The 19,806-nt window shown below is 39.9% G+C and overlaps 1 protein-coding gene across 1 annotated transcript; it reads right to left on the reverse strand.

Moving 5' to 3' along the window:
- Nucleotides 1–3,507: 3,507 nt before the first annotated feature.
- LOC128109442 (lymphotactin-like) lies at nt 3,508–7,454 on the reverse strand. The gene is made up of 3 exons (XM_052736608.1): nt 7,273–7,454; nt 4,956–5,070; nt 3,508–3,723 (listed from the first exon to the last, which is right to left on the reverse strand). The coding sequence occupies exons 1-3, from the start codon at nt 7,331–7,333 to the stop codon at nt 3,555–3,557; spliced, it is 345 nt and encodes a 114-aa protein (XP_052592568.1). The 5' UTR covers nt 7,334–7,454; the 3' UTR covers nt 3,508–3,554.
- Nucleotides 7,455–19,806: the final 12,352 nt, after the last annotated feature.

A 19,806-nucleotide genomic window follows, 5' to 3' on the forward strand; every position in this document is an offset into this window, starting at 1 on the left:
CACACTGCCATTTATTCCTGGCAAGTTCCTTTTTGGGCTTAAAGGCACAATTCTTATGTCACCTCTCCTGCAGAATTTTTATTTTAAACTTTCCAAGAGTGTATTTAAGTACACACGGCACAACAGTCCTTTAAATTATTATATAGATCTCACCTATGTCATTTTCTCAGTAGTAAAATCCGAGTCATACTCCAACTTCCTGACTGGGGTCCAGCTCCTTCCCTTGTGGTTCTTCAACCACTCTACATCAAGTATTTATTAGATAGATATATGTGTTTGTGTGTGCATGATACTTTATATTCATAAAAATTTATTGGAAACTTCTCATGTTCAGATATTATACCAGGTATTAGATAGACATCAAGTTCACAGCCCCAAATTTCAGCTTAAGACAAATCAAATAAAATGATGCTTCAGGGCAATATAAGCAATAACAGAGGTAAGTAAGCCTGGGAGCTGATCAGGCACTTGCGAAGGACCTCATCTGGCCAGATGACATCAGATGAGAGAAGCCCTGAGTTTGGCTCACTGAAACACCCAACTGGGAATGACTGATGACTGTCATGGGCTTCATGACAGCTAAGGAGATCCTAGTCCCACATATTCTGTGGGAGTTCAACAAACACACAGGAATTGAATAAATCAAAACAGGCTTGGGTTAGGGTTCTCTGTAAGTACACTGATGTTGGGTATATTCCTTCTCAATCTTAACTGCTACTTCCTGCAGGCGTTAGCTCCAATTTTTGTCTACAGATCTGATCATAGCCTAGCCAGTAAGTACTACAAATCCTAAGATAAACCTGTAAGTGTGATTTTCTTGTATCCTGATCCTGGCCATAGGCAGCAAGAGAAACTGGAGAGGTGTTTGTTGACCTGGGCACTTGGCATGGGCAGCTGAGCCTGCCAGGTCAAGTTCAAAGGTCACTAATTCCAGAGTCACCTGCTAATTGGCTTCTTGGCCCCTGTCTTGCTCTCTATACTCTAAACCCATCAGCCCATGTAGAATTCCCCACAGATTTTCAAATGCAGCACATACTCATTGGCCTGAAAGACAGAACCTTCCTGTGTCTCCAGTGTCTCTCCAGCCTCTCTTTGCCCCTTTGCACTGCTGTGTGGCCTCCATTTTGTCTCTCAGATGTAGCAAATGCTTGTACTTCCTTAGCACATCAAGACCATTCTCCTCAGCCATCTTTCATAAGCGCTACTTGTTTCCCTTGCCTGGAATGTACTGGAACTGGATAATTCTGACTCATCCTTCTGGTCTCAGATCTGGTCTCAAGGTACAAAGCTGCCCAGACCTTCCCTACAAGGCAATATCTAAACAGATTTGTTGCTGTGCACCCAAGGCTCTGCATTCCCTAGAAATTCACACATTACCCTGCACACTTTTGTGTTATCCCCACTGCAAGCTTCCGTCAGTTCAGGGCCCAAAGACAAGATGTCTGGTTTCACCTCTGCATTGCTGTGCTCAGGGAACACCTGGGAACGCACAAGCTGGACGAGTAGCTAGAGGAAGCCTCCTATTCCAGAGTGAAGGGAAAGAGGGGAAGACCTAGGAGAATGAAAGAGGACTTCTTTTGTTCACTGCTAAATTTTCAGGTCTGGAACATATAAGACCCTCAGTAAGTGCTTATAAATCAAATAAATTAATTTATAAAGTAAGTAAGCAGGTTACATAAGAGTATTGTGTTTACTTGGGTCACCGGGTCAATATGCCTTCATGTTAGCAAGGTCATGGGGGAAGTGACTTCTGAAGAGAAGGAGGGCTCAACAGCTCAAGAGCTCAACCCAGGAGCCTCGCTTCCAACTGTGCAGTCTGAACTCTGCCTATCAATGAGCAACGGCCCTTAAGAAAGTTAATGAACCGCTTTTATGTCTGTTGTTTTGTCTTTGATTGAGATTTGTTGCATGGCTAGGTGAGCCGTCGCTAGCTAAGCAAGAAAGTATCCTTCATTGCTTAATAAAAACCAAGTATTTGTTAAACAAAATTCTTCAAAACTGAGAAATCAAGTACTATCCATCTCCTTCATTCACCTTATTACCATTATGATCCCCTAGCCTCTGAGAGTCATTTTGGAAGCACAAATATATAATTAAATGAGAAAAGTCAGGGGTTGAGAGATGGCACAGTGGTGTAGGGCTTGGTAAAGAACTTGCTGTTCTTCCAGAAGACCCAGATTCATTTTCCAGCACCCACATTACTCACCACTGCACATAATTTCACTTCCAGGGGATCTGATGCCCTCTGGTCTCCTTAGGCATCTGCATACTTGTGGTTCACATAAACTCACAAAGGCCACACACGTATATATAAATTAAAAATGAATTAATAAATTATTTTTTAAAAATAAAAAAATCACTCTGCTCATCTTCTGTGACTCTTAGTTTCCCACCTCCTAAGGAAGCTGTTGCTGCTTACTTAGGTCTTGTTTTGTCTAACACATCTTTGAAAATCTTTATGAACAAATGGCAATGGGAAAGAATATGTGGCTGGATCTTTTGCTGGAAAGTGACATGTTAGTGGTTTCTATTCTGGTTCTCTGTATAGACAGGAGTGAACTGGCCCAACAAGATGCCCTAAAGGAATGTCCAAAGGTTCTTAATATTGCTCAGTATCTCCTCAGGAATTTTTCTTCAACTCAACTACCAGGGTAAGGTCAGTTCTTGCTCTTTAGACAGCTTAACAAACACAGAGTAAACCACCAGCTTCTTGGATAAACCATAAACTGGAGTCAAATCAGCCATTTAATAAGGACACAAGGAAGTGTAAGTTTGGGGTATTGAGTGACCAGACAAATATTTAAACAAAAAATGTACTGTAAATCGTGGTCCCATTGAGAGAGATCCCATGTGGCAATGTTTGGGAGCATTGAGAGTCCATGGGTAGTAACGCAGAGCTTAGACAATAGTAACCAGAGTGCCGACAGCAACGGAACCCATCATAAGGTACTGGGATTCTTGCCTAATTCACAAAGCATTGACTTTTACTTGACCAACCAACCAAGAGGTAAGAGAATTTGCTCAAGTTGAGCCAGAGTGGAACCGCTTTCTGAGCTGCTATCCCTCAGAATAGTAATGTGAGGACAGCTGGATGATTTCTCACTGCTTTTATAAATAATACTCTACTATGAAACTGAAATAGATCATGAATTGTCACTGGCACAGTTATAATTTGTAACTCACTTTTGGAGAACTATTCCAAGCTGAACCTAAGAGTGATGAAGCCAGCTTTCATCCTCAATAAATACTGGCCCATGTGTCTCCGCCATCATGGGGACCAGAGATGAGAGAGAGGGCGGGGGGAGGGAGAGATCAATGAGACAGAAATAAATGATATATTACCTTTCCCTTTCTATAATAAATTAAATATAGAACTGTCATCAATAATAAATATTTATTACTTATAACATTTAAAATGAATGTCATTTAAAAAAATAAAAACAACTTTATTCATGTAACATTTTCATAAAAGGTAAATATAGCACAGTTAGTCCGTGAGCCTGTGAACTGAGATGAGCTGTTGGGCTGTTGAGGAAACGCTGTCCTGGAGACTGCTACCCAGACAGAGTCATGGCTGTGCTGGTGGACCTCTGGGCTCTCGTGGGACTAGTTTCAGTCATGTTCTTTTTGACACGGGTCCTTCTGTCCACAGTTTTGATCGCTGCTTTCACCCATTTGGCGTGTGGATCAGCACAGATTTTCACTCCTCGTTTGGTGACAAAACTACGATGCAAGGAAAAGATAACGTTAGCCATCTTGTCCAAGGAAAAGGTAATGTCAGCCATCTTGTCCAAGGAAAAGGTAATGTCAGCCATCTTGTCCAAGGAAAAGGTAATGTCAGCCATCTTGTCCAATGAAAAGATAACGTTAGCCATCTTGTCCAAGGAAAAGGTAACGTTAGCCATCTTGTCCAAGGAAAAGATAACGTTAGCCATCTTGTCCAAGGAAAAGGTAACGTTAGCCATCTTGTCCAAGGAAAAGATAATGTCAGCCATCTTGTCCAATGAAAGAGAATTTGTACAGAAATTAGCAGCAGAGGAAACCAACTTTCAGAACCCTGAAACCATCTATAAGCACCTTCATTTTGTCAGCTAATTTAGTAAGGGAGAGAAACCTCCAGGTGGCAGCCAGCTCCTGGTGACTGGAATTCTTTGTTTGTTTGTTTGCTTTGTTTTGTTTTCAAGACAGGGTTTCTCTGTGTAACAGATGTCCTGGAACTCAATTTGTAAACCAGGCTGGCCTTGAACTCATTGAGATCCACCTGCCTCTGCCTCCCGAGTGCTAGGACTGAAGGAGTGTGCCACCACTGCCCGGCGGTGACTGTAATTCACCATGTACCAAATACTGGAGCTAAACTGGACTCTTGGGACCATCTAGTTCAATTGTTCCATACCTCCTTCCTTTCCCAACCTGAAACTACTAATCTCTTTGGGGGAAATTAGAGATAATTTTTGTGAATTTCTAAGAGTGAAACTCTATGTGTCAGAGAGAGAAAGCTGCTCCTTCTGAACAGGGAATTCTGGAAGACAATGTAAGAAAGTTCTAGACGTGTACACAGGATTCTGGAAGACAGTGTAGGAAAGTTCTGGATGTGTTCCTTGAGGTATAGCACATACACGGTGTGCCACTCTACACAGTAAGTATCCTACATTAGTGTGACTGTTTAGGCAAGTCCTAGCTCGGGCTGGCCAGCAAAACTGGACACAGGGTCCATCTATTTTCTAGTCAGACTCATCTGTTGAGCAAATGGGGAAAAGGTGTGTATGTTTTTATTTTTTTCAATAATTTTATTTTTTTCATTGGACAGGACAGTGAGAAGACACTATTAATATAGACAGAATGGACTGTTGGCTAAGCTGAGCTTTCCTCCACGGTGCCCTACTTTTCCTGAGGAGAGCAGCACTCCTTCCTACTATATTTCTAGATAGAAACGATATCTTGGAGCAGACACTCACATTACTGCTTTCAGTATGCCTTCCCTGATGGTATAGGTCTTGATTCTTTGAACTGGCAGCGGCTGGGTTGTCAAGCTCACACAGAAACTCTCCTCTAGGACTTCAGTCCCCACACCTAGAAAAAGAAAAAGAAAACATAAATGAAACTGTAACTCAACAAGTATCAAGTTCAGAGTCACTTATTAAAATACTCTAAAATGTAATAGGAGTATAAAACCACTTGTTCCTTTGAGGAAAAAATAATTCACATTGGCACCCTGAGTCACTTGTGCGTTATGTACTGTGGTAAATGTTTGGCTGATTTTAAAAGATCAGTAGTGTTGTCTCAGGAATTTCATCGTAAAAGTAATAAGGTGGCCAGGCATGGTGGTGCACTCCTTTAGTCCCAGCATTGGGGGTCAGAGGCAGGTGACTCTCTGTCTGGTCTACACAATGAGTTTTGGGCCAGCCAGAATTGTGTCAGTGAGACAAGCTATCATTCAAGGGAAGAACACAGTTCATTTTGGACTGAACAAATACACGAGTTCTCATTTTTAATAGTCACATGTGAAACATTTCCATGGAAGAGATTCCTCAGGGTTTGTCATTAAAGGACTGGACCAAGTGGGATTGAACTCTTAAATTCCTACACTACCTTCCATTGCACAAGAAAAATATCCTAGGAGAGTCAACGAGATTAAGGAGTTGGTAAACTCTAAATAGGCCAAGTTTGTAAGTGCTAACTCCCTCACTAGCTGGAGCTGCTGCTGTGTGCATCACAGCTGCCGGAGGTCTCAAGCAACCTTGATAACGATCAAGTTTGCCCTGGACTGCTGCTGCCACAGGAAGGCATTTGTCTGCAATATGGAAGCAGAAGCTATCTGCTCACACCGCTTTCCTTCATGACTCCTTTCCTTTTCTCTCAGTGCCAATCTGCACGTTCCTTACCCTCTCTCTACCTCTGCCAGTATCACTTCATGCTGAACTTCTCTGGACTCTGAGAAAATCTGGCCTCTTTTAGCTTTCCATTACCAGTCACCACTTAAGAACAATACATCTCTGTGTCAGGTGTACATGGATGCCGAGGGCCAGCAGAACCCTATCGTCCTCGTCCTCACTAGGACTTCTGCTGCTTCTCAGCAATGTCGGGTGGCCTGTCAAAGCATTGCTTCCTCCCATCTGCTGCAGAACTAAGTCAAAGCAAAGATTCATTTTTGCCCCATGTTGACACTACTAAGATGCCAGCAAGGTCTTTTAAAACTCCTGCAAGAGGAAAACATGGGAATCTGAGAGCAAGTCCAGAGTTCCCTGGCTCTGCAGACTGCACCTGCCCAGCTCTGAGCCCCAGCAGGGCTCAAGAAACAAGTAAACAAAAGCAACTGAGAAGTACCCCTCTCATCTCAGCAAAATGCCATTTAGTGGCATGATACCTAATTGAATATTCTTGAAGGTTTTTCCCTTCATCAATATTTCTTCTTTCGCCCAATGTCAAGGATTTCCAGATTGTGTTCCCTTTCTTCCCTAAATGTCCTTGTAGAATGTATGATGAAGTTATGGTATTACAGTCTAAGTATACAGAACAGAATACAAATAGGTCTATAAATCAACTCCAGCCAGTAGGAAAAGGTGACCCTTTAGGAAACATCGACTGAACGTTCAGCTACAGCTCAGTGCATCTGCGTCTCACCTGGGTATATCTTCCAGGTTCATTAGTCAACAGAGTGTGTATTATCTGTTACACTCAGTATCAAAGGCTGCCTTACAAACTCAAGAAGTCTATCATAAATAATAATATTCACAGCAATATTGACAGACTCCTCTGTTTAGTTGAGAATAACATTGATTTTCTTGATATGAAGATATGAACTTCTGGTCATTTTTTTTGTTTGATGTTTTCAAGTAGAAAACATAGATTTGCTTCCAAACATGAGTCTTTGAGCTCATTCCCCAGTGTGAGGAAACTTTAAAAGTCTGAGAATTTATCAGATCAATAGTAAGTAAACAAAAACAAGCAACCCATTTGTAATCATTGCCAGCATTAATAAAATATCATTATGAGAAGATTTGATGTGCTTAAATAGTCATCAGTAAAAAAATCAGATTGATTCCATTTTAATTCCAGCTCACAGTGTTCAATGTATAGACAAAATATAACACTCAATTTTAAATAAATAACCATGAGTCCAGAATGGCTGAGAGTTGAAACTGGCATTCCTTTTTTGCATATGGGAAGTTTGAGGCTTACCTGGACAAAGCAGTTTATTCTAATCAAAACCCAAGTCAAACCTAGTATACGAGCCCACCTGTTCCTTGTCCCGTTAGCAGCTGTTCAGCTTACCTTCCACATTGTACGTGGTGAGGCAGCAGACTCCCAGGAAAGTCAGGAGGAGAAGTCTCATGGCTGAGGTCTTGCTGAGCTGTGCAAGAAGAGTGTGGACCAGATTCCTCAGAAGCTCCTTTTATTTCCCTCACTGGTCAGCACACTTCCTGTGGTGAGGGGGCTGTCAGGGTGGGTGTAGAATCATGGAAAGTCTTTGCAGCACTGATGATTTTTTTCTTTAAACAAAAGTTCCTTTGCTGTGTTCATACCAACATGATACCTTGTGGCCTTCCCCCCGCCCAATGTGGTTAATGTGACAGTGAAACCAAATGAGTGCCTGAGATGAAATGTACTTTACTCCTTCACAGCTGTGGGTCTGCAGTCAGATCTTCCGTCCCAAAGGCTAGTCAGTGACATGATTCAGTGTGATAACGGGGCAGAGGAAATGAGGTGGTGTGGTCACTGCGGTCCATCCTACCTGCCTCCTGTGACAGAAAGCATCTACAACCACAGATCAGCAGCCCCTGATGCCCCTGCCTGACTCCCCAGGAAAGCAAAAGAACACTTCAGAGACCCTGGATTCCCTGCCTTTTCTTCTCATTCTTCTCCCCTACCCTTACTCAGTTTGCCCCCATTTCTTCCAACTACTGGAGGAGAAACATTTAAATAAGTTTTTACAGCATATCTCTATGCATGTTTGCCATTTTGGGGGGAAACACACATACAAATATATTTAAGTTTATTGGAAAATTGTTCTACAATCTTATTTTAAAGAAACATGAGAGAATAACTTTCAGGGGAGCTGGAGAGCTGGATCCATGGTTAAGAGTGCTTGCTGCTCTTTCAGAAGATGAGAGTTTCGTTTCCAGCACCCAAGTCATGAGGTTCACAACCACACGTAACTCCAGCTCCAGGAAATCTGACCTCTACTGACCTTCATGAGTACCTGAACACAGGTTCAAGTAGACTCACACACATACAAATAAATACAGTAACAATTTCAATAGCTTTCCTTTTATTAGTATTCATGTTTACACAATCGTAGTAGGCTTTTTCTTTTGAACCACTAACCAGCTCCAAAATCATGACATGGAGACTTCTTAGTTATGAATGCTCAACCTTATCTTATGCTTGTCCCAGTAGGTATTATAATTTAACCTGTTTCTCTTGATCTATGTTTTGCCTTGGGGCTTTTTACCTCTCTTTCCTTCTGTACATCTTACTTTCACTGTTTCTCATGTCTGCTAGCGGCTGCCTGGCTTCGGGCCTCAGGTGTGTCCCTCTCTTTCTCCCTCATTCTCTCCTTTCCTTCTTCTCTCATTCTCCAGAGCCTAGATTTCTTCTCCTTCTTATTCTCTCTGCCCACCAGCCCTGCCTATCCTTTCTCTGCCTAGCTATTGACCATTTAGCTCTTCATCAGACCAATCAGGTGCCTTAGGCAGGCAAGGTAAAATAAATGCAACACATCTTTACATAGTTAAACAGATGCAGCACAAGCAAATGTAACATATCTTTACATTGTTAATAAAGGCAGCAGAAACAAATGTAGCACAGTTTCACATAGTTAAAGTAATATTCCACAGCATAAGCAAATGTAACACATCTTTACATTGTTAATAAAGGCAGCAGAAACAAATGTAACACAGTTTCACATAGTTAAAGTAATATTCCACAGCATAAGCAAATGTAACACATCTTTGCCTAGTTGAAATAATATTTCACAACACACAATTATGATCATTATGATTGCTGCTTTAACATCAATTTAAATAGCTTCTCATGTTTCTTCCACTTTCATTTTTCTACTTTGGAAAAGTATACACACACACACATTAAATACCCTCTTCTGTTATTGCCATATAGATCCTAGCTATAAGGTCATTTTTCAGTAATATAATCTGGTCTGATTAATTTGGAAGATGAATACTGGGTGAAATCATATCACTGTATTTATAGTTCTTGTAATTTCTGTATAATCTTTCCAAAATACAGTTTTCATTTGCAATGCCTTCAGTAGAATTTGAGTGTATCAGTTACACCAAACTTTCTGGTACTCTATTTTGATTTTGTTTCTTACGTAGCTATCAATAAAATACATTTATTGAACATGTATACTGAAAGGTTTTGCTACTAATATTAGAAATATAAAAATAAATTTATATTCCCATGATCATCCTAAATTAATCTCTAAGAAATATTTCATTAATGGCATTTAATCTTCTAGGCAGACTTCACTCCGAACTTTCAGAAAGTATTTTAAACTATTTCCACAACTCGGCCATTGGTCTTCAACTCTGAACATATTTCCCCTTCAAACTGCTTCTTTTCCTTGACCTGGACCAAGTAATGCTTTGTCCCAATTCCCAAACACAAACATGTGGGGGTCACCTTAGACCCACTTAAGACAGTCTCACACATTGTTAATAGAAATGGTGGTTACTATCACCATTATGGAGAACAGTGTGGGGGGAAGCTTGGGAAAGCTAAAGCTACTGTGTGACCCTGAAATCCATTACTCTCAAAATGAGCATGCGACGGGGGCATCTGCACATCAACATTCATTTTGGCCTTGTTAGCAGTAACCAAGACATGAAATCAACCTCAGGGTCTATCAGTGCATGAATGGATCTAGAAAATGTGATAAGTGAACCTATAGTGTATCGTGTTAAGTGACATAAGCCAGGCACAGAAAGACACATACTCTGTGACCTTACTCACATGTTGGATATAAAAAAGTTGATCTTACAGAAACAGGGAGTAGAATGATGGTCAAGAAGGACTGAGAAGGACTGGAGTGACATTAGTCATAGGACACCCCATATCAGTTGACAGGAGAATAATTTCAGGAAATCTATGGTACAATGTGGTGAGTATAGTAACAATATATTATATTCTTGAATAATCCTGAGAGTGAATGTAAATTGTTCTCATTTTAAAATAACTGTGTGAGGTAATACATATTTTAATTAATTTAAAAAGTATATAGACTTCAAAACCATGTTGCATATGGCAAATACATGCAACTATGTCTTTCATTTTAAAACATAAAAAAGTAATAAAAATGGAAACAAAATATGAAGATTATCCTGTGGCTTTACATGTGCTAATAAAAATAGACAATGTGACTGATGGCTGAATTCAACCTTACCATATTAAAATAGAATTACTTAAGCACTCCATATGATTCTTCACTTCGTGTTTGTCAAATCAAATGGTAGAGTCTCTGGCACAAGGCAACTAAGTAACAAGTAAGACAACAGAACCCTGGTGCAAAGGGAGCATCAAATTGAAGAATTTGTCAGTAGCAGCCAAGAAAATGGAAATCAGGGTAACAGTGTGATTACGCAAGTGGCAAAAATTAATAACTATGATAATAGTACTGTGATGCCAGATATGGAGCAACATATCATTTAGGATATTGGAAATTGATATATGTTTTCATAACCCACTGGAAAAAAAGAAACTGATAATCTAGTTTGACAGAAATTCATCACTGTCATATAAAGCCAAATATTCATGTGTTACTAGGTTCAAAAATTCTGCCTCTAGTTCTAAACTTGAAACACACTAAAGTATTTTGAGTGTTCAAGTGCTCTGACTTAAAATATATTCATCAGTGGCACATTGTGCAATGTAATTAACTGAATAGTAAATAAATAAGGTCACATATAGGCCAGTGGGGATGATGTATATAGAATGGTATCATTCAGATTAGACTGACACAAAAATCAAGGCAAGTAGTCCTAGTCAGTTGTATGTTTGGAGGAGCTCCTACAGTGGTACAGGAAGCTGGGCTGCTTCTATTCTTGGTGCCTGGAAGGACAGGACAGCATAGAAAGGACACACCTACGTTAACCACCAGGAGGATGCACTCCTTGGTTACATTTCATTAGTGAGAAGCACTTACCTGGTGCCATCTAGAAATAAGGACAGAAGGGAAGAATGGACCATAGGGGTATAGCTGGGAAACACAATCCAGATTTGTGCCCAGAACAAAGAGTAAATAAAGTCTGCCATTTCCTGCCACAACTACATGTTATAATTGATCCAATTGTGTACTTAAAGTTTAGTTTTTTAAAGAACAAAAATCAAAGAAAGATGATTGAGGTCATCATTTTCTTTGAAATTGAAATATACCCCTATATAATAGCTCTTAAATCATAGCTACTTTTACTCCCAAAGAGTTTGGTTTTATCTTTTCTGATAAATATAGTATGATTACTATGAAGAAAGATTAGACACTGTAGGAGTTGGTGTGTGTGTGTGTGTGTGTGTGTGTGTGTGTGTGTGTGTGTGTGTGTGTGTGTGTAGCTAGAGTTTTCCTGCCTGGCCCACAGTCAGGACAAATCTCTGTCACCTGCCAGTCCCACAGCCACTCAGACCCAACCAAGTAAACACAGAGACTTATATTGCTTACAAACTGTATGGCTGTGGCAGGCTTCTTGCTAACTGTATTTATAGCTTAAATTAATCCATTTCTATAAATCTATACCTTGCCATGTGGCTCGTGGCTTACCGGCATCTTCACATGCTGCTTGTCCTGGTGGCGGCTGGCAGTGACTCCTTCTGCCTTCCTGTTCTTTTTTTTCTCCTCTCTGTTAGTCCCGCCTATATTTCCTGCCTAGCCACTGGCCAATCAGTTTTTTATTTATACAGAACGATATCCACAGCATGTGTGTGTGTGTGTGTGTGTGTGTGTGTGTGTGTGTGTGTGTGTGTGAAAGAGAGAGAGAGAGAGAGAGAGAGAGAAGAAGAAGGAGGAGGAGGAGGAGGAGGAGAAGGAGGAGGAGGAGGAGGAGGAGGAGGAGGAGGAGGAGGAGGAGGAGGAGGAGGAGGAGGAGGAGAGAAGGAGAGAAGGAGAGAAGGAGATGGGAAGACCGAGAGTGCCATGTGTGTAGGTGCCCGCAGAGTCCAGAAATGGGCTTCAGATATCCTGGATCTGGAATTACAGGCTGTGTGAACTATCTAACCTGAGTGCTTGGGATTAAACTCAGGTCCTCTGAAAGAGTAACAAGTGCTCTTAATCACTGAACAATCTCTCCAAAAGCTAGAACAGTTTTCTGTTTCATTGTTTTGTTTTTAAGTAATATTGATCCAAATCCCACTACCCAGAGGTAACCACTTAACCACTGTGGATGGACCTTCCTCTAAACTTCTCTTAGATAAATATGCCCATGTATGCATCATCCTACATTCTCTCTACAGCATTCAATGGCTCTAGATTTATTATATATGTACAGTGTGTGGGGCTTTGTGCTAACACTAAAGAGCATTAGCCTGTTTCATTCTCCAAGAAATATGGTGCATTAAGTTGAATTCTTATCTACATTTTATAGACAAGATGCTGCATCTTGTAGAAGTTAAGAGGTTGAGTCACCCACATGCTCCCCCAAAGCCCAAGAAGGTAGAGTGAAGATTAAAACCTAGATCTGTCAGACTCCAGTGCCAAACCACCAAGTCGTACCGTGCTCTCAGATAATCTCTGATACAGTGCATCCCTTTTGATGGGTCTTCCCATTGTTCCTTTTATTTAACCCACAATCACATAACGATGAGATTATGCATTTCTTAAAACTGTCTGTGCTTATCTGAAAGGTCTCTTTAATATTTCCCCTAGGAAGTTTACCTTCTTTAATCTGAGACAGGCCACTTTCTTTAAATGACATGAAAAGGTTACCTGTGTAAAAATAACGTTGTCTGAAAGAAAGCTGCCAGTGATCAAGGCTTGTCTACGGATCCAACAGAGCCAAACTTGTGGTATGAAAGCCCTCCACTCAGGGCCCAGAGAACCCCACAGAAGCAGAGGCAGAAAGAGTGTAAGAGCCAGAGAAGATGCTGACACCAAGAAAACAAGGCCCTCTTAATCAATACGATCAAAACTCTTCTGAACTCACAGCAACTGAAGTAGCCGGCTCAGGGCCAGCACAGGTCTGCACCATGTCTTCTGCTTCCAGTTTAGTGTTTTTATGGGACTCCTGAGTGTGAACTAGTGGCTCTCTAATTCTTGTGCTTTCTCTTGGGTTCTTTTCCTTCTGTTTGTTTGTCTTGTCCAACCCTAATGTTTTGTTTTACCTTATTGTATTTTATTGTTATCTCTTTAAAAAGAAAGACAATTTATGGATACTGGCATTATCATATGACACTCTAGCTTTATAGTTAGGTCTAATAATGTTTAATTTACACTCCTGCTAATAAAATATGCAAGGATCTCTTTCTCCAATCCTTACTAATACTGGATTTCAATAAGCCAATTTAGCCATTGCAAAAATATGTAATGATTACAGATAATTCCTCATTGCTGCTCAATCTTAACTGTTCCAACAGTTAAGTTAATATTTTTATGAATTCCTTATGAACTCTGTTTTCATTACTGTTTACCATTTTCTCTTTTTTACCTTTATGAAAGAGCTTTTTATCACAACTATGTTTCTATTAAATTTCAAGCAACAGTATGCTAGGAATACATAAAAATTAAAGGCTCTAGGTATACATCTTGTTTGCAACAGGAACCTCATACACTACCAAAATACTTCAACAATGTCTGTTCTAACTGAAAATTTCAGCCTTAAGAACATAGATACATTTTTTTTTTCATTGTTTCCTGCCTGAAATCTAGACCAGGAATTTCTATAAAAGAGAAAATTTCCCATAGCTCTGACATTTGGAGGAAAGAGTGTCCTCAAATCTCTGAGGCACAGGACACTTTGTTTATTTAAAGCTTTTCTACACTGGGTCTGTTGTTAAGCAGGTGACCCATCACAAAGAAAACCCGCTGAACTTGGAAACAAGGAAGTCTAGACCATGACTACCCGGGGAAGTTCTATTACAAATGGGCTTTAAGGAATCGTTCAGACTTTGGGGCTCTCAATGTTGTATTACTCCCATCTTTATATTGGAAACTGAATTTGTCTACATCATGGTATAAACTGGAATCTTTTTGTATTATGAACATATGGCATATGAATCCACGTTAAAGGATCAGAAGTCCTATAGCAAAGTGTGGCCAGCCTAGCATTTCCTAAAGTTTATTGACTACAACAGCCTTTCATGGTAGATGTCAGCTGGAAAAACATTCATAAACATTTATCAGGCACATGGACTCTGTCTCCTAAGGTTACACTAAAATTGTATATGATGAGTGGATCACTAATCATGGTAGTCCAGACTAGGGCCTGCCTTGGAGCAAGAGAAACTAGAGAGAGCTTGGTGGTGAACCCAGCATAGCTGGGGGTAAGAACTTGATATGCATTAGAGGTCAGTTGGATTATAAATTTATCTGTAGAATTCCCCAGCCTGGGGACAAATCCTAGTTTTACTGCATCTTTCCATGGTGAAAGTGGTGGTGGTGGTGGTGATAATGATGATTGTTACTTTGCAGTACCAGGTAATGTGTAATTGCCCTTCTTATATTTCTCAGGGTTGACAAAATTCCTAGTCTTACTCTGTAACCAGATGAGCTGGTTGTTCCAGAAATCATATAATAAGTGACTTAAGTGGACTTTACGTCTTGATTGCCTTTGAATTTTACCTGGAATACTATGAAAAGAGAAGTGATATTTCTCCAAAGAAATCAAAAGTCTTGTAGAAAAAGAGTCACCAATAGTAAAACCTGTAGAATTATATTTAATAACTTGGGTTTGTTTAAATGACAGCTTTAGTGAGCTATGTCCGACATGCCTGTAACTTGCAGATACTGTCTACAATGAGCTCATACACAGAACATACCACAAGTCCCAGAGTCCACCAAATGGTTTTTGCAAAGGAAGTTTCATTAGAATCCAGCAGTGCACATTTGCTTACATATCTGCTCTGGTAGCACATACACTTCAATGACAGCATTGATTAATTGTGTGGTTTTTGGAGCATAAAATATTTTTGACATCTAGTTCTTTACAAAAAATTCTAACTTCTGTTGACTTGTATTTATTATTATACCCAGATATGTTTAACAAGATTTCATCTCTGTGAAATATGTAGAGAGAAGGAAAAGACTAAGAAAATACACAAAGGCATTTTAAAACAGAGTTCTCTGGAAGTGTGTGGTTGGGGTGGCAGGGAAGTTCAGTGAGAGGCAACTACTCACATTTCAAGCCCTTTTACTAGCGCTTATTTATTTGTATATTTATTACAGTTTTGCTTACATGTCATTAGTGAATATATGTGATATTAACATGCAGCTGCTATTAGTTCATCAAATAGGTCCATATTTGCCTTGATTTCTTGATAAAAGATACATAGCCACCAAAAGCAAACTCAAGTTTCTGGAGTGCCACATGGTTATGAAGATATTAAAATGCTGTTCTGCCCTGTACAGGCATGAATTACTCAGCACCAGAAACTAGCAAGATTAGGAGAGGAGAGGAAAAACTACATGTCCGACACCACACAGAAACCGCTTAAAGCAATGTTGGTTACACTGTCCATTGTTCACAGGTCAACAGAGAGTCTGGACAGAACCAGCGACAAATGCAATGGAACTCAGTCTCCAGGGAAAATTAAGTTGGGAGGAAGAAAGGCAGCTTGTCTCTAGCATGTCAAGCCAATCATGTGTCAGGAAATTAATATTAAGCAGACAGTTGAGTTTCTTTTAGATTTCTGTCTTGTTTATTTTTATTGATGTGTATGTGTCTGTGTCTGTGTATGTATGCCTGAGTGCAGGTGCCCATGGAGTCCAAAAGTATAAACTCTCCCTAGAGCTGGAGTTACACAGTCTGTAGGCACCTGATCTGGTTGCTAGGAACCTCTGGGAGAGCAGCATGCATTCTTAACAACTGAACCATCAATCCAGCCTCTAGATTTTCTTTTTCTTTTCTTTTTATTTGACACATAAAATGCCATAGACATGAAATCTACTGTGGTACATAATTAAAGGTATTTCTAGATATCCTAATCTGGTTATCAAACAGACTCAATTTATCTGTGAAAGGAAAATACACCAGCCAGGACCTGAAGCCAGTATTATTGGTTAATACCACAGTGTGCTCAATATCATTCTTTGCTTGAGAAGCCATATTGTTCCAGGACTCATAAGCTGTGAAACCAGATGTTTGCATCCTTCTTCTGGCTCATCTACCAAAAGTGGTACCCAAAAGAGAATCAAAATCATCCTACCTCATAATCACCACAGTTAGGAACAGAACATTCAATATGTCTCATTTCTAGGAAGGGATCAATAAATAGCAGTGGTTAGAACCAAAAGACAGACACTGAAGCCATCAGACTCTGAAACTGAGACATCAGGGACAAGGGAGCAAAATGTGGTTTTCATTGGAGGTTCTAATTTTATTTTGTTGAATAATAATGGTTGATGATTTGATATCAGCTAGTCCATGATTTTCTAATTCCCCGTACATGACCTCCTTCTCATATCTGAAATACCAGGACTAAGCATCCACGTCACTCACTGGACACTTTGACCTCAACCTGGAGGACATTTCCATCTTTCCAATGAAAGGATCAGTCACAAAAACAGGCATTTCTACAGTAGAACAATGAGGTCATGTAGTATCATGAATCACTCAATTTTCAGATTAATTAGATGACTTTCATCTGTATCTTTATAGGAATTTCAGTACCTTTTCCAATAGGACATAATAAAAACATTAAACATTGATGGCAGATGTTTTCTTAGTTGACCCAGACCAATAACCTGTTGCACAGAGCCTAGGATTCTGAGGAGCATGCACTAAACTTAAAAGGTATTTGACACTGGAATGAATCTGAATAGGACCCCAAGATCATCCATCAAAGTTCAACCCTCACAGCGCCTCGTGGACTGGCACAATAGCCCCCATGCCATTACTGAAGTGCTTATCTCTTGCCATCAATACCCAACAGTTTTTACCCTGTATTTGGCATAGTTCTGCTCTCTTCACAAATTTGAAGTCTATGAGAAGCAAGACATTATCCATTACTAAATCTGCCCATCCTTTATGTATAGGAACGTAGTAAATATTTATTGACTGAATAAATGCAAGTATCCTGATTTCCTTGTCTTTTCCTCCATTCTCCTAAGAACTGAGGCAGAAGCACTGTTCCAAGTACTATGCACTTTACCTTCTAATAATTTATACATATTCCCCAAACACGAAAAGGATGTAAGGGGAAAGAGCATACAAGCTACAACAGACCTTGAAGTTATCCAGACAGTTCACTGTCCTTAATAAATGGGCAAACATAACAGAGTTATTGGCAATGTCCTGAAACAAAGGTCTATCCTGTCACATCCATCAGCAGGGCTCAGTGCAAGTCAGAAAACAAACTGTCACCACCAAATGTATGATCTCTGTAGGAGACAAGATTACTGCCTTTGTTCTCTGTTCTCTAGGCCACATAAGACAGAATCGACTCTTGAAAGGAGTGAAGTAAAAGATCAGTGGGCCTGGAGGATCTGCTTATCCCAGCCTCTTCAGAGTCCTTGATAAAGTGAGCTCACTAGAGGAGTGCTTGTTCAACATACATGAAGTCTCAGATTTGATCTGAAGTACTACACGAAGTATTAGACTGAATTCAATTTAAATGAAAGAAAACCCCTCAGTTTCCTTTTGTCTAGTTGTCCCCATACTCCGCTGTACTTGGCCAAGACATGCCTCAAAGTAAGACAAATACCAATAGGCAGTGCAGCCTGGGATAGCCAGTGTATCTACTCTCTGCCATCTGTAAGCAATATTATATGAGTAGCTTTTTAAATATTCAAAGTGTTGGCCACCATATTCCTCTTAAGAACTGTGTTTAACTACCATAATTTATCATAAAGTATTTAATGTCTTTCAGGATGATCCATAAATGTAAAAATATACCCACTTCCCAATATGACCTGTTAGAGTTTTGTAATCCTCTTAGCTGCTTAAGAGAGAGAGACCTCTCTCTCTCTCTCTCTCTCTCTCTCTCTCTCTCTCTCTCTCTCTCTCTCTCCCTCTCCCATATATATTTATATATACAAGCTATATAAAATACTACTATATGTAGAACCTTATTTCACATAGCATAGTATCCCCAGATCCCCAGTTCTTTTTTTTTAAAGATTTATTTATTTATTATGTACACAGAAGAGGGTGCCAGATCTCATTACAGATGGTTGTGAGCCACCATGTGGGTGCTGGGAATCGAACTCAGGACCTCTGGAAGTACATTCAGTGATCTTAACCTCTGAGCCATCTCTCCAGCCCGTATCCTCAGTTCTTATCCATGCTGTTCTTATATATGATACATATCATATAGACATTATATGATACGCTTTATATCAGATGTGTATGCATTTTTATCATGTGCTGTGCAGTATATTATCATGTGCTATGCAGTATATATTATATACTTCATATATATGATATGTAATGTCTTTTGTTTAAGCATGGTGAGATCACTTCTTATGAGATCTACCCTCTCAACCAAATGTAGTACACAACAGTATTATTAAATATACATATTATATTTTGCAGAAAGTATCTATAATTTATCCATCTTATATACTCTCCACCTACCCCCAATTGCTCTTGGTAACCATTCTACTTTCTGTTTCTATGAGTCTATTTTATTTTTCAGACTGTTAATGTGGGGTATGGGGTTGCAGGCCTTGGAGCATATAGAGGTCAGATGACAGCTTTGTGAAGTCATTTCTCTCTTTGCACCTTTACACAGACTCTGGGAATCCACTCAGGTCATCAGAGCTGAATTATCAGGTAGCAAGCCTCTTTACCCTGGTGGAGCAACCCCAGTGGCCCCTCTGTAAGTCTATCCTAGATGCCGCAAACTAATAGAATCATGTAATATTTATCCTTCTGTGACTGGAATAATGTCCCACAGCTCCCACCATACTGTCCCACGTGGCATGGTTTCCTTCTCCCTAAGGCTGAGTAATTATTGCTGCATGCAACATTCTCAGCATTTGTTCACATGCTGGGCAACTTTGAAGTTGTTCCCAAATCTTCAGGACCATGAGAAGTGCTATAGAAGCATGGGAGTATAAAACCACCTCAAACCCCTGACTGATTGATTCTTTGGAATATGGTCTCCAAATGAAATTGCCTGATCATATGGTACTCTTTTGGGGGGGGGGGCTGTTGTTGTGTTTTGTTTTTGAGGATTCTCCATTCTGTTTTCCACAATGTTTGTGTCATTGTACATCCTCAAACTTGCTGCCTTTTGGGTTTGATAATATACATCCCAAGTGGTTGTAAGTGGTACCTCTTTGTGGTTTCATTTACCTCTTGGAAGCATAATAATATTGAGCATCTTTTTATGTCTCTGTTGGCCATCTTTATGCCTTCTTTGAAGAAGTGTCTGTTCATGTCCTTTACTCATTTATATCTAGATCATTTGGATTTGGGGGGCTCTTGATTGTGCTGTTGAGCTTCCTTTTGCTCATAATGTTTTCCTTTGGGTCTGAATCAATATTATAGAGTAAGCACCCCAGTTTTATCAACTTCACTCCCCCAAAGTCCTTTCTATTCTTATTTCATGGATGGTGTTTTTGGTATCAACAGAAAAGTCATCTTCAAACCCTAATCATCTAGATTGTTTCCTGTTTTCTCCTAGGAGCTCAACAGTTTTCAC

Source organism: Peromyscus californicus, unplaced genomic scaffold, assembly GCF_007827085.1.
Source record: "Peromyscus californicus insignis strain IS unplaced genomic scaffold, ASM782708v3 Scaffold_14__1_contigs__length_90479793_seg_2, whole genome shotgun sequence".
Lineage (NCBI taxonomy): Eukaryota > Metazoa > Chordata > Mammalia > Rodentia > Cricetidae > Peromyscus > Peromyscus californicus.